This window comes from Triturus cristatus, chromosome 3_1, assembly GCF_964204655.1.
Source record: "Triturus cristatus chromosome 3_1, aTriCri1.1, whole genome shotgun sequence".
Classification (NCBI taxonomy): domain Eukaryota; kingdom Metazoa; phylum Chordata; class Amphibia; order Caudata; family Salamandridae; genus Triturus; species Triturus cristatus.
In genome coordinates, this window is record NC_140583.1 from 405426166 (window position 1) to 405439269 (window position 13104).

Below are 13104 nucleotides of genomic sequence, written 5' to 3' on the forward strand. Positions count from 1 at the left end.
TCTTAAAATCCAAATTGGACAGAGTTCATCGAGTGGAGACTCTACAGCACGGCGAGAGGAAACGAACCCACGACATCCTGGCAATATTCCACTCCTATAAATTTAAGGAAGCAGTTCTCCAGGCAGCTAGGACGAAAGACTCCGTCTCATTTCAAGGTCACTCCTGCACCATCTATCAGGATGTAGCACAGTCTACTCTTGCCCGGAGACAACTACTCAGGCCCGTTACCACTAAATTGCGAGACGACAAGATCAGGTACAGATGGACCTACCCATTTGGGCTCTCCTTTGAATTTCAGAACAAACGGCGCCATATCACCGAGTTACATGAAGGATTAGATCTTCTGGGCCTCCCCCCTGAAGAGGATGCCCCCTACCAAGGTAAAAATGGATCATCTTCCCGAGGTTCTATGTCGACTTCAGCATGGTCTGTTGGGACGCGCAGGGGGCGCCTGTGATCGCTCCCAGTTCGCGCCATAGATTGAATCATTCAGTCCCCTGTATCACTGCCAGGGCGACCAACGTCTTTAGAAGCATCTGATGATACGCAACAGGGGCCGGCTCATACCAGGAGAACCAGGAATGTTACGCTTTTGAGCCCCACTGCTGCTCCTGTTTCTGAAGCTTCAGACACTGGTTCAGGATGAGGAGAGATCATGGACATTGTGGACTTTATACGCAAGGCCAATGTTGCTTCCTTTTTTCTATAGTAAATTATGTCTGAAAGGAGAGGATAATATTGATTATAAGTACAGGCTGTTACTCAAAATGTTGAGTCATGCTTTATGCACCAATGCAGAAAACTTACCGATGCGTTTATCTAGGCATGGTTTTTTACTAAGGCTTGCCTTTTCTTATTTTATCCCTTACCCGCACAAATATGCTCCCTATTGAATTTTCCACCGGGATGGGCGTGGGCGGGGTCCTCGGTCCTGCTGTCCCCCCTGGTCCCTGAGGGGTCTTTTCAACTCCACAGGGGGACCAACAGTAGTCTTTATATTGTTTACTTGTTCATGTTTGTTCTGTTTTTTTATAGGGGTTATTGGGTGGGTCAGGGAGGGTGGTGGTGGCGGCTTTTTAAGAATTGCTTGTGAGGGGTTATCTGATTTCTGGGATGGCACAGTCGGCGTGATCTGGTATTATATGTCTCCAGGGGGACGGATTAGGATCGGTGACATAAGGGGGCTCTTTGAGAGCTGTAGTTTTTTACCTGTGACATAATGCCAATTACTATTGGAACTTGGAATGTTAAAGGTCTTAACTCCCCCCCAAAACGCCACAAAATACGGAAATACATTATTGACCATCACTTCGACATAGTAGCTTTACAGGAGACGCACTTAGCTAGAGCCGAGGACACGCGCCTCAAACACAAACATTTTCCACTAATTTATAGGTCTTCAGCCCACACGAAACACAGGGGAGTGGTAATCATGTTTCGCTCTTCCGTACAATTTCAACCACTGGGAGTTCAGAGTGATAAAGATGGTCGCAGGGTTATGATTAAAGGGCGCCTGAGAGGGAAAATCTGCACTTTCACGACAGTATAAGTCCCCAATACTGGTCAGGCAGTCTTTCTACACACGTTTTTGAGGAAATTAACAGATTTTGTAGAGGGTCCACTAATCCTTATGGGTGATTTCAATTTGATATGGCAGAAAGATGTGGACAGTACGCACACACAGCGTTCAGACATGGGCTCTTTTTCGGAGGAAACAAAACAGTGCGTACAAGACTTGGGCCTCCTAGACACCTGGCGCACTCTTTTCCCACAGACCCGAGATTACACGTTCTACTCATATGTTCACCGTACATACTCTCGGCTCAATTATATCTTTATTAGTCAGTCCCTGCAAGGTGCCTTACAGGATGCCAAGATCTTCCCACTATACCAAATTGATGCACTGGGCCCTTACTCCCCAGGTACGGGAGGCTGCTACCCGACCTCTCACAAAATTTGAGGCCTTCCTCACCAAGACTACTTCTATGAAGGGGTGATTTTGTTTATATACAGCTTCCTGCTTAAAACTGCTCTATCCCCGCGCCCACGATATATGTCCATGTGGGAAGACTTGATACACCGTCCTATTTCTGATGAGGAATGGACGCACTTATGGTCTGATATTACACGTTTCAATCACTCCACCGAGCTCAGGGAAGCGCACCTGAAGACCATGATGGACTGGTACCTGCATCCCCCTCCAAGCTAAGGCATATCTTCCCCGTTACCTCTGATAGATGTTGGAGGGGATGTGGGCTACTTGGGGACTTTCAACACGTATGGTGGGATTGCCCGACTATCCGCCCCTTCTGGGAAGAAATTCTGGCACATAAAGGCTATGCTGGGATATCCCATCCCCACTACCATGGCAGGTGTCCTATTGGGGCTTCGTGACTCTTTCCTAGAACACCAGACCCGAGCTGATAAGATGATCATGTGTCTTTGTATTGGAGCAGCTAAGATCACTTTGGCAGCTGCATGGAAGAGGAAGGAAGCTCTGGCTATCTCCCTTTGGCACTCGAGCCTATGGAAATTGCTTAGCCTAGAGCGTATGTCTGATATTTTCAGAAATAACTATAAGAACTTTGAATTTAAATGGGGCCCCATAGTCTCCTTCCTTTCACGAAGCCTCCCTTCGGCGGTTTGTCCTTCCACCACAAGAACCCTTAATCTGTTTCAATTTTGATTAGAGTTCTAGTGTCATACGACTCCTTCATTCTATGATTGTTGCCGCCACCACGGGAAGGGTGGGAGGTGGGTATAAGGGGGGGATATTTTGTCTTTTATTTATGTTATCTTGCATCTGAGAAGTTTTTATATGATTTATGTTAATTCCATATAACACATTCCACTTGGAAGACATGGGGAAGATATAGTCGCAGAAGGAAGATGGAACCTCTGTAAAAATACTTGCTCTTCTCTTGGACCAGAAAGGACTCGCTTCCAGCTCCATTACATTTAGAAATGTTTTTTTGGCGCCAGGACGCCCCTTTGCTGGGGCAGCTGTGCGCGGTATAAAAACCATTAACATAACATAACATAACATATCCACTACTCGGGCCACTCAATAAGGAAGGAGCTTGACTTCAGCTTTTATACTTTTGCTGAATAATTCTGCTCTCCTGCGTGGAATGATGTACTGGTACTATCACAGAGTGTATGTTGTAAAAACTTTAATAAAAATAGGCATTTGCCGCTTCAACTGTGACAAGGTACTGATTTATTTTCATAAGTATGGGAAGGATGGGCTCTAACCTATCAAGATTATAAAAACAGGTTTTTAAAGCGGATTTTACTTTTGGGGCTAATGAAGTATCTGCATCTAACAAGACAAGTACGTTTTTAGCTATATCAGTTAACATGATGCCTTTCAAAGATTATTATTAATGCACATCTTTGGCGTCTGGTTTCAGAAACAAAATTAGGGAGACTCCGGACTACACAGTTCTTTATATCAGAAGGCACAGCACCAAAATATGGTATTTGCAGAAGTTAGAAATGTCAAGAACAAAAAAGATGCGCTGGGAAACTGGTAGTTGTAGGGAAACCGAAAGGTGCTTTGCATCTACCTAATCTACACTGAGATTTCAAAACATTTTCAGTATTTATTTCAGCATGAAAATGCGACCCAAAACAATCTCACATAGACCTGAAAATGATATATGGGAAAAGAAAAGGAGATGATTAAGGTGCTTCAATAACCTAAGGCACTAGTAATTACTTTTGGCCAAATCGAACTGCAACATATTTTGCCCAGTGCACCTTTTTCAACAGAAACCAGACACATGCAACTCTGCATAGGTTCTGCTGCAATAGAAACAGTCCAATTTTAACTGCCAGGCCAGATCCCTTCCAGATGGAATCACATTCAAGAGACCTCCGTTTGATCAGCATCTGCAAGGGAGTCCACCATCATCCTATCTCAATGTAGGAGCAGGAGGCTCGTAGATCAGCCTTCATTCATACCTGTTGCATCAAGAGTCAATGACCACACAGGATCTTGCAAAGCCCACCTTGGGGAAAATAAAAGTCTTCTTTTTACATTCTTTTCTCAACTGCACATGGTATCCTACAGACACCCTTCGCAAAAAGCTTGTGTCCTATGGCCATTAGTTCTCTTTGACCTAACAACGTGCTCGGGCCACAATCTGGAAAAAACAGTGAATGGTTCACACTCAAGAAAGCAGTTTTTTTTTCAAATCCAGCAGTGCTTTCATGCGTCAAGTGTACACTTTTGCAAGCAACTCATATGCCATTTCATTTTGCCAGTCCAGTTAGTCAAAACACCCATAACACAGGGTAACAAGGGCATCAGATGTCCTTGAATCAGGCATAACCAGCACCAGGATATCGGTGACTCCTCGTAGGTTAACTAAGGTCACATATCTGTCTTGAAGGACACCAACTCCTTCAGGTATTAAGCATTCCCAGTCACTCAGCGCTCAACTGCTTGCATTTGAGTCCCAGTTGATGCCTGCTTTTGTTCCACGACTAAAACTCTACTTGTTAGCCCCTTAATTGTTTTCCTCAAAACTCCGTCTGTACCTCCGAATGTACTTATTTTCACACTTAAATAAAAATGAAGAAAGTTTACTTAATAAGGGTTTTACTCTACCTATCTTTTCTGTGTCCTGAATCAGAAGTCAGATCTCTCAAATTGGTCTTCAAGTTACTACCCCATGATGCAAATGCATCTTTTACCCTTTTCCTTCCAGTCATATATTCTGAGGGACTACACAAGTAGGGAGATCATCACAGGTGTGGTTTTCACTAATCTCTAAATGGTAGACACTCTCAGGGGTCCAACCCCTATGAACAATCAGGAGTATATGGCCATCAGCAGCAACTCAGCTACAGGTTGTCTCTCTATGCACTCTAGCAATTTAGCAGGGGGAGGGCGAGAAACCGCAGCTGGGCAATCCGTTCCTATAAAGCTCTGATCACAACATCCACATCCCAAAGATGTACATCAATGAATGAGGTGTTTATGCCCCCAAGTGAGGGCAAGTGGGCAGCTAAAGTGGGTCCTGATCAGGAACTAGACTAGCTCAAGCCACCTCTGGCTCCAGCCGGCCCTTCCCTTCCCAGATTTCATTGTTAATACTGAGAACACAGACTTGGTTCCAATTCATACAATCGTTAGTGTTCTATGTTGCAGGTGATTTCAACATCCCTAAACAGTGCTTTAACAATCAAAGAAGCATCACTGTCATTGTGCACTTTTGTATTATGACCAGCACAGAGCTTCTGAACAGTATGTATTGTATGCCACTGGTGTTAAGGGGCAGTGTCGCAACTATATTTCCTAGTGCTAGTTTGTTGTATTAGATTTGAGTTAATCACATTGCTTTGCTACTAATTTTACTGCACATCTATTTAAACGTTTCAGGTATTAATAAAGTGGTATTCTTGCAGTCAAAATAACAAGGGTAGGGTTCAATTTTTATTGCAACTGTAATATATTTTATGTCCGTTTCTTTGAAGCGAAGTTCAGTTGCCGGACCAACCTACTCGAAGAATTAAAGGTATGGGAGCTCAAACATTGCATTTCAGCTCTAGTACTCAGTGTCCTGGTTACTGCGGAACAAAGGTAAACTCCACTTTGATACTGCTCAGATTGCAAGGGCCATGCAAAATGTGTGATGCATACAGTCACATGGCATTGTAAAATATCGTATGGCCCTTTGCAGCAGTTATTTACAACAACAAAACATCTGCAAAGCATTTTAATTCACTCAGGAGGCTGCTGCATCATTCATTTGACAAGAATATGTGACAGGATAACTGCATTCCTTTCCAGATTCAGATTCAAGCTCTTCACTTCTTTCCTTGCTTGAAGAATAGTGCTCCCCATTTGTGGGCTATAGAAATGCTGACTAACAATAAACAAGTGGATGCAGATTTACTAATAAAAGAATAGTTTAAGAGGATCAGTTTCTACCTAAAGTGGAGAAATTGGAAAATTCAACAAATAAAACATCCAACCATATAAATAAGCAAAAAAGTTCATAAAAAGTTAGTATCAGAATACGATACTGCACCTTGTGACGGTTGAAAGAATACCTCTGCTCCCTTCAATTTCTCCTCCTCCCTATGACACTTGTATCCCAAAATGAAATCTTCTTGGAAGACATGAAGCAACTGTGTATTTGAGCCACACTACAAATAACAATGGGTACAATTAGAGAAATGTACTTCTAACATAACCCATCAAAAATATCTAATGTTCTAAAGAAATACTTGGGTTTTAATGGTGTTAAAATGTTTTGAAATAGAAGACAATTTTATTACAAGTAAAAAAAAGGTATTAAAAATGCATCATATCAATGGCTAAGGGGAAACATCGCACATTTTGCATGACTGAATGATTGTATGATTAAGTTCAGTAATACATGCCTGATATTTTAAGATTGAACTGTCTGCAATGTATACCTGTGATGATTGGAATTTGTTACTAATAAAAAGAAAATTTAAAAACAAAAATGCATCATAAAACTTTCATATAAAAACGTTGTCAGGAGTGGAGTTAATTTAAAATACCTTGCAGTAAAAATATGCACAAAGAGGATAATATTAAGGACAAACAAAAGGATTTTAAAGAAGGAACTCAGTGAAGAGAGTACCGAGGAGAAGGGTTTCTTACAAGACCAGATGTTCTATATTGCAGTCTTTCCTTGCTGCTTTATTTAATAGTATCCGTTATTTCAAAATAAAACTACTTTAACCACAATGATCCCTGTATGACTAGGAAAATAATCTAAAAGACAACCACATAGGCCATAAATATTACCTGTTTGCTGTTGCTCTATGACCTGATAATTTGTTTTTATGAAACTGCTATATTTTTCCATAATTCGTTGGAATGGTGTAAACTTGCTACATTGCATCTGAGAGCTTGTACCTCTTGTTTAAACAGCTCTGAAGATAGTTCTTTCCGTTTTCACTCATTTCCTGTTGCTCGTTAAGTCATGGCAAATACTTTTCTGTAACTGTTTATGCAGGCATCTAGGATTGACTCTGTTGTAGAGTGATTTCAGTATTGTTCTGAAAACTGTAATTTGGGAAACTATTCCCAGCTTTCAAGCTGATTATCCTGTTTGAGAAATTTTATAGGATAATGGCTAAATAATATGATAATGGCAGGAATAGGGATGCTGAGTTAGAGGAGGTTGAAACAGTTAAAGAAATCTTTATGAATTCTTAGACACCTTGGTGTCACGGTCCATTCAGAAAGCAAAGTTGTCTTCAATTAAATATGTGGCTACTAACATAGGTACCTCAGTGGCCTAGTCCATTTTAGAATCTCTGACCCGCCCTGGTGGAGAAGTAGGCTAAATATTCCCCATGTGCACCAGCACCTCATGGGTTGTCGCTGTCAGGGCTTACCCTGGAGAGATTGGACAGCAAAAAGACGAGCAGTGAAAATTATAGAACGCCTGGCATGGATATGGCTAATGCTATAAATGGTTCAGTGGATGGTTTACTAATCACAAAGTGATGATGATCAATGTTTTTTGTGACCTTGTAGCCTCAAGGTGGAACTTAAGGCATTTAAATGAAGTAAGGGTTCTGCATATGCTTCTGACGATTATTTGATCTTTTATGATGACAGATACTGACGCTTGTTACAATGATGATATTTTTTTCTGTTGTGATTTGCCCCAGTAACAAAAGTTGAGTCTCTTTTTAGAGTACTGCTAATATGGTAAAGGACCCCATGGAGATGATGGATGCTAAAATGCATTTTAGCAGGGATGGCTCCTCTGTCTGAGTGAAGGAACTTTGACACACTTAATATCCCCCAAAACCCCAGAGATGAAAAACAAAACGCCAATTTTTACCATTTTATTTTTCATCCCCCATCCCGATCTGAACATCAGGACGAGGCAGGCCACGGCTGAGTGACAGTAGCAGGGAGGAGGGTGGGCTGTCAATGCACTATTAAAAGTGTGCATGTCTTTTTGGCCGTCCGTCTCACGACGGCCAACCACACACACGCATTTTAAAAATCTCTAACCCCGAGGCAGGGCTGCCTCTTTCTCCCCTGCTTTTTGCTTTAGTAATGGAGCCCTTGGCGGCCTTGATGCGGTCTTGCGAGCGGGTGCGGGGATGAGAGTGGCCTGGCGCTGAACCGGATAAAAATCGCCCTCTACGCGGATGACGTCCTCATCTATTTGACGGATCCTGCCCGGTCCGGCCCCCACTGTTTACGTATCCTGCAGTCCTTCGAACAGGCATCAGGCCTTCGGTTGAATCCCAATAAATCGGTCCTGTTTCCCCTTCACCTCTCATGGGAATGCTTCGACTGGCAGTCTGAAATACCTTTACGTCGTCAATCATTCAAGTACCTGGGGATCTGGGTGACCCTGCTACCTGAGCTCAGCTGGGCCCTCAACGTCACTCCACTGGTGAAGCGGGCCAAGGCGGACCTCCAGCGGTGGCAGTCGCTGCCCCTCAACCCCGTGGGGAGGGTGGCCCTTTTTAACCCCTTCCATGCTGCGCAGATTCCGCCGCTGTGCTGACGGAATCTTGCGCGGGCGTGGTCATGACGGAACGGTTCCGTCATGAGCACAGCTCAACCGTGGCTCATGACGGAACCGTTCCGTCATGAGCACCGAAGGGGTTAAGATGCTGGTGCTTCCCCACTTTCTTTACATGCTTCAAAACACCCCCATGTGCTTTCCCAGGGCCTGGTTCCATGAACTTGATGGCTTAATCACCAAGTTCCTATGGGGAAGGGTAGGTCCAGGCTAGCACTCAGTACTTGCAGGATCGCCTTGTTCGACGGGGGTTTGGGGATGACTCACCTTTACCTATACTACCTGGCCACACGACTTCTTACCATACATGACTGGTTCAACGGGGGTGGTCTGATCCGGCCTATAGGCTCGAACTGGGGGAGCTGGGCCTCGCCAGAATCCAATCCTTCCTATATGGGACCCCGATTCCCTCCAGTCTTCCAGAGGTGACACGCCCGGCGTTACTGGCCTGGCAAGCAGCACTGCGAAACACCAACTTGACATGCACACTGACCCACTGTACGCCCCTGTGGCAAGGACCTGGCTTAGGGAGGCGACTGGGCTTTGGGACTTCGGGACCTTATAGGCATTACGCAGCTTGGGGACGTTTGGGTGGGGGATCATATGCGCTCCTTCGAGGATCTCCAAACCAGGTACTCATTGCACCACTCACAATTTTTTCGCTACCTCCAGCTGCGACATGCCCTACGCTCGCACCTCACAACAGGCACGCGGTTGCCAGCTCACAGTCCGCACGAAGCCCAGATCATGTTTGGGGACCTGGGGAAAGGTGGCATCTCCCGCATTTATTGTACACTGATTAACAATACTCCAACTTCCTTGGACCGACTGCGGGCGCAATGGGTGGACTGGGTGGGCCACTTGGCGTGATGCCCTTATGGCCCCTAGAATGGTCACCGCCTCCGCCAGGCTGCGCTTGGTGCAGCTCTACTACTTGCATGCCACATATCTCACTCCTACACGCCTTCATCGCACAGGGCTTAGTCCGTCCCCAGCCTGTACCAGGTGTGGATGTGACCCTGCTGACGTCTTCCACATGGTCTGGACCTGTCCCCTCTTGGCGGGATTTTGGCAGGGCATCGAAGACGAACTCTCTGAGGTTCTGGGGTGGGAGGTTCCTCACGACCCTAAACACACGCTCCTGGGCATCACTGACGGGCTGGATGGGTCACGCAACGAAAAACTGTTCTTTAACACAGCTATGGTGGTAGCTAAGAGAGACATTTCGGCCTCTTGGAAATGCCCAGAACCCCCGGGTGGGGGGCGTCGGCGGAATGGGGTAGACTGGTGCGCCACGCAGGAGAAGGTTATGTATGCAGCACGGGGTTGCCCCAAGAAATACAGCAGAATTTGGGGGAAATGGTGGGGGGGGGGGGGGTGTCTGTGGGTGGTTCGTCTAATTACATTCCACTTTTGCCTACTGATGTTTGTACGATGGACATTGGGAAACTGTGACTATGATCCTCAATCACTGCAATACGGTGCGGATTGGCTGGAGTACTATTTCTGTAAAACGAATAAAACTTGTTTATCAAAAAAAAAAATCTCTAACTCAGCTGTCTATAGACAGCTAGGTTAGAGAAACTGCAGGCCTCCAGAGCGCTGTGGAGCGCCGAATGAGACAGCTCCTTCCAATCAGGGCAAAGCTCTCATGCTGCAAGGGAGTTGCTGCATCCAGTTCCTGTGGAGAGAAGAGTACTGGAGTGAAGGACATCACATTCAGGTAAGTTTTATTCATGTTTATTTTATTTTGAGCGCATGCCTGCCCCTCCCCATGGTAGATGCCAGCCACCACTGCATCTTAGGTTTGATCCTAGTCCTATTCAGCATCGAAGTCCTGAAAATAGTCTCCTTGTGTACACGTGGGTGTTTATATAAAAGCTAGGATTAAAGTTCCCTTAAACAGGGCATCTAGGGCTAACATCAAAGCTGAATATTCAACACTAATAATTGTGTATTCTACTACGCCTACATCAGATCTTAAATTGTTCTTTCCTGAATAGAGGAAGACATGATCCTCGAATGAGTACCAATTGGACCTGGTTTTCTAGCCAAAGTAAGCTTTTTGCCAAGATCTTATACATAGCTGAGAAAGCTAAGGAATCCGGAGTGTCAGTAGACCTGGAGGTTCTTTCCAACTAGGTTCAGAGATGTCTTTGTTTTCTGGGTAACACCAATGATGTTACTCTCATGGAAAGAAGAAAACAGATACTGATTAAAATTAACCATCAATTTGAAGCAGGCCAAATCAGAGTTTGGCCTGGAGCCACAGGGGTTGCTTTTTGACAAACTTTCAATAAAAGAAATATAAAAGTATGTTCAGGTCTTTACCTCTCTAGATCAGGCATTTTCCTCCTTGGGTAGTGTTCTCGGGAGACACGTTTACCCAAGAGCTGTATGTATGAAAGTCGATCTGCTGTCTGCTTCACATTCAATAACAGACTTCAATAACCGACTCCTACACAGCCACATCCTTCAGCCATTCAGGCCGATGTTATTCACTAGAGAAGGAGGAATTGCAACTGCAATTAAAGGTCAAAGGGGAGGAGAACCAACACAATGTAAGCGAAGGTCTTATTTTTGTTCCGAAGGTTGGAGGTAGAGTTGCTCTTTCTACATGATTGACTAAAAATAGCAACAGACCCCTGCTCTCTGCAAACTTTTCAAATAAACGTCATTGCTCTTTCAGTTCAGAACCGAATTTCAAACCTTATTCAATATTGCAGGCCAAGGAAGCTCTAGTTTAGGTAGAGGATTTATTGGCAAAGGGTGTGAGAGTAGCAGGTAATCTGAATACTGGGGGTTTCATAAGCAACATCCTCTTAAGCAAGAAATGGAAAATGCTACTTTCTTGGCATATAAAGCTGTAGATTCATATGTGTTAGCATAGATCGCTATCTGGTGTTGGTCTCAGATGTTTGCACTTTGTTTTTGTTAGAAGAAGTCTTTGTAGTCACGAGGTAGATGACTCCTCCTTTCGGTGATAGTGCGCATGGGCATCGACTCCATCCTTGGATTGTTTTGCCGTAAGGGTGATGATGGAGTTAGTAAGAGTAGAAATTGATGTCCATGTATAGTATATCTAAGTAAGATAATACTGCAACAGGTAAAGATACCTGGGGAGGCGGGTGGGTGCATATGAATCAACAGCTTTATATGCCAAGAACAGATGCATACTGGGTAAGTTGCATTTTCCGTTCGAGGCATACGAGCTGTAGATCATATGCGCTAGCATAGACTATATAGCAGTTCTTTCCCAAGTGGTGGCTAACCTGGATCTGTTGCAGTGGTTTGAAATAGTGTTCTTAAAACAGCCTGGCCCACACTAGCTTGTTGTTTTGCTAACAGATCTACACAATAGTTTTTCGTAAATGTATGTGGCGTAGACCATGTTGCAGCTTTGCAAATGTGATCTAAGGGTATATTTCCTAAGAAAGCCATGGAAGCCCCTATTTTGCGTGTAGAATGCGCTTTAGGGTGAACTGTTAAGGTGCGTTTAGCTTTGAGGTAGCATATTTGTATGCACTTGACTATCCAGCATGCAATACCTGCTATTGAAATGGGGTTGCCTTTATGTGGTGGTGAGAAAGCAACAAAGAGTTGTTTTGTCTTCCTTAAAGGTTTGCATCTTTCAATGTAATAAAGTATAGCTCTAAAGTGTGACGAGCACGTTCTGCTACTGAGTCAGGTTGAGGAAAGGAGACGGGTAACTCAACGGACTGGTTGAGATGAAAAGCAGAAACGACTTTGGATAAAAATTTTGGGTGAGTCTCAAGTACCACTTCATTTTAGTGAATTTGTAAAAACAGTTCTTGTATGGTTAGTGCCTGGAGCTCACCAACTCTTCTAAGGGATGTGATAGCTATAAGGAAGGCTACTTTCCAGGTGAGAAAATGTAGTTTGCATCTGTGCATAGGCTCAAATGGTGGGCCCATGAGTCTTGTAGGGACTATATTAAGATTCCACACGGGATAAGGTAGAAGTTTAGGAGGAATGATTCTTTTGGGTCCTTCCATAAAGGCTTTGATAGCAGGTACTCGAAACAAAGACAAGTGTTGTCTGTTTCGTAGGTAAGGTGCTTTAGCGGCGAGATGTAATTGTATAGATGAATATGCTAAGTTAGCACATTGTAGGTGTAACAGATAGGGAATGATGTTTTGAGTAGAGGAATCTAACGGGTTGATTTGATTTTTGGTACAATAAATTGCAAATCGTTCCATTTTGCTGCATAGCATGCTCTTGTGGTAGGACGTCTAGTCTCTTTAATGACGTTCATGCAGTCTGATGGGAGGTTATGGTAGCCAAATTCTAAGACTTCAGGTGCCAGATTGCAAGTTTGAGTTGACTGGGGTCTGCATGTCTTATCGCTCCATGATTCTAAGTGAGAAGCTTGGGGGAGAGGTGTAGCTTTTGATGAGGAACTAATGATAGTTCCAACAGGGTTGTGAACCATGGTTGTCGAGGGATTGTTGAGTGAGTTTCCGAACCACTAATGGAATTAGCAGGTGGAAAGCGTAAGCAAATTTTCCTGACCAATTTATCCATAGCGCATTGCGTTTTGAC

At 44.1% G+C, this 13104-nt stretch overlaps 1 protein-coding gene across 3 annotated transcripts in view; it reads right to left on the reverse strand.

The window, feature by feature from the left end:
- Nucleotides 1–13104, reverse strand: part of DMXL2 (Dmx like 2) — a 2034639-nt gene that overhangs the window by 1510061 nt on the left and 511474 nt on the right. For all 3 annotated transcript variants that reach the window (XM_085644194.1, XM_085644192.1, XM_085644193.1), the window contains exon 15: nucleotides 6043–6160. In XM_085644194.1, the coding sequence (XP_085500320.1) occupies nucleotides 6043–6160 (118 nt within the window). The remainder of the gene's footprint in view (nucleotides 1–6042; nucleotides 6161–13104) is intronic.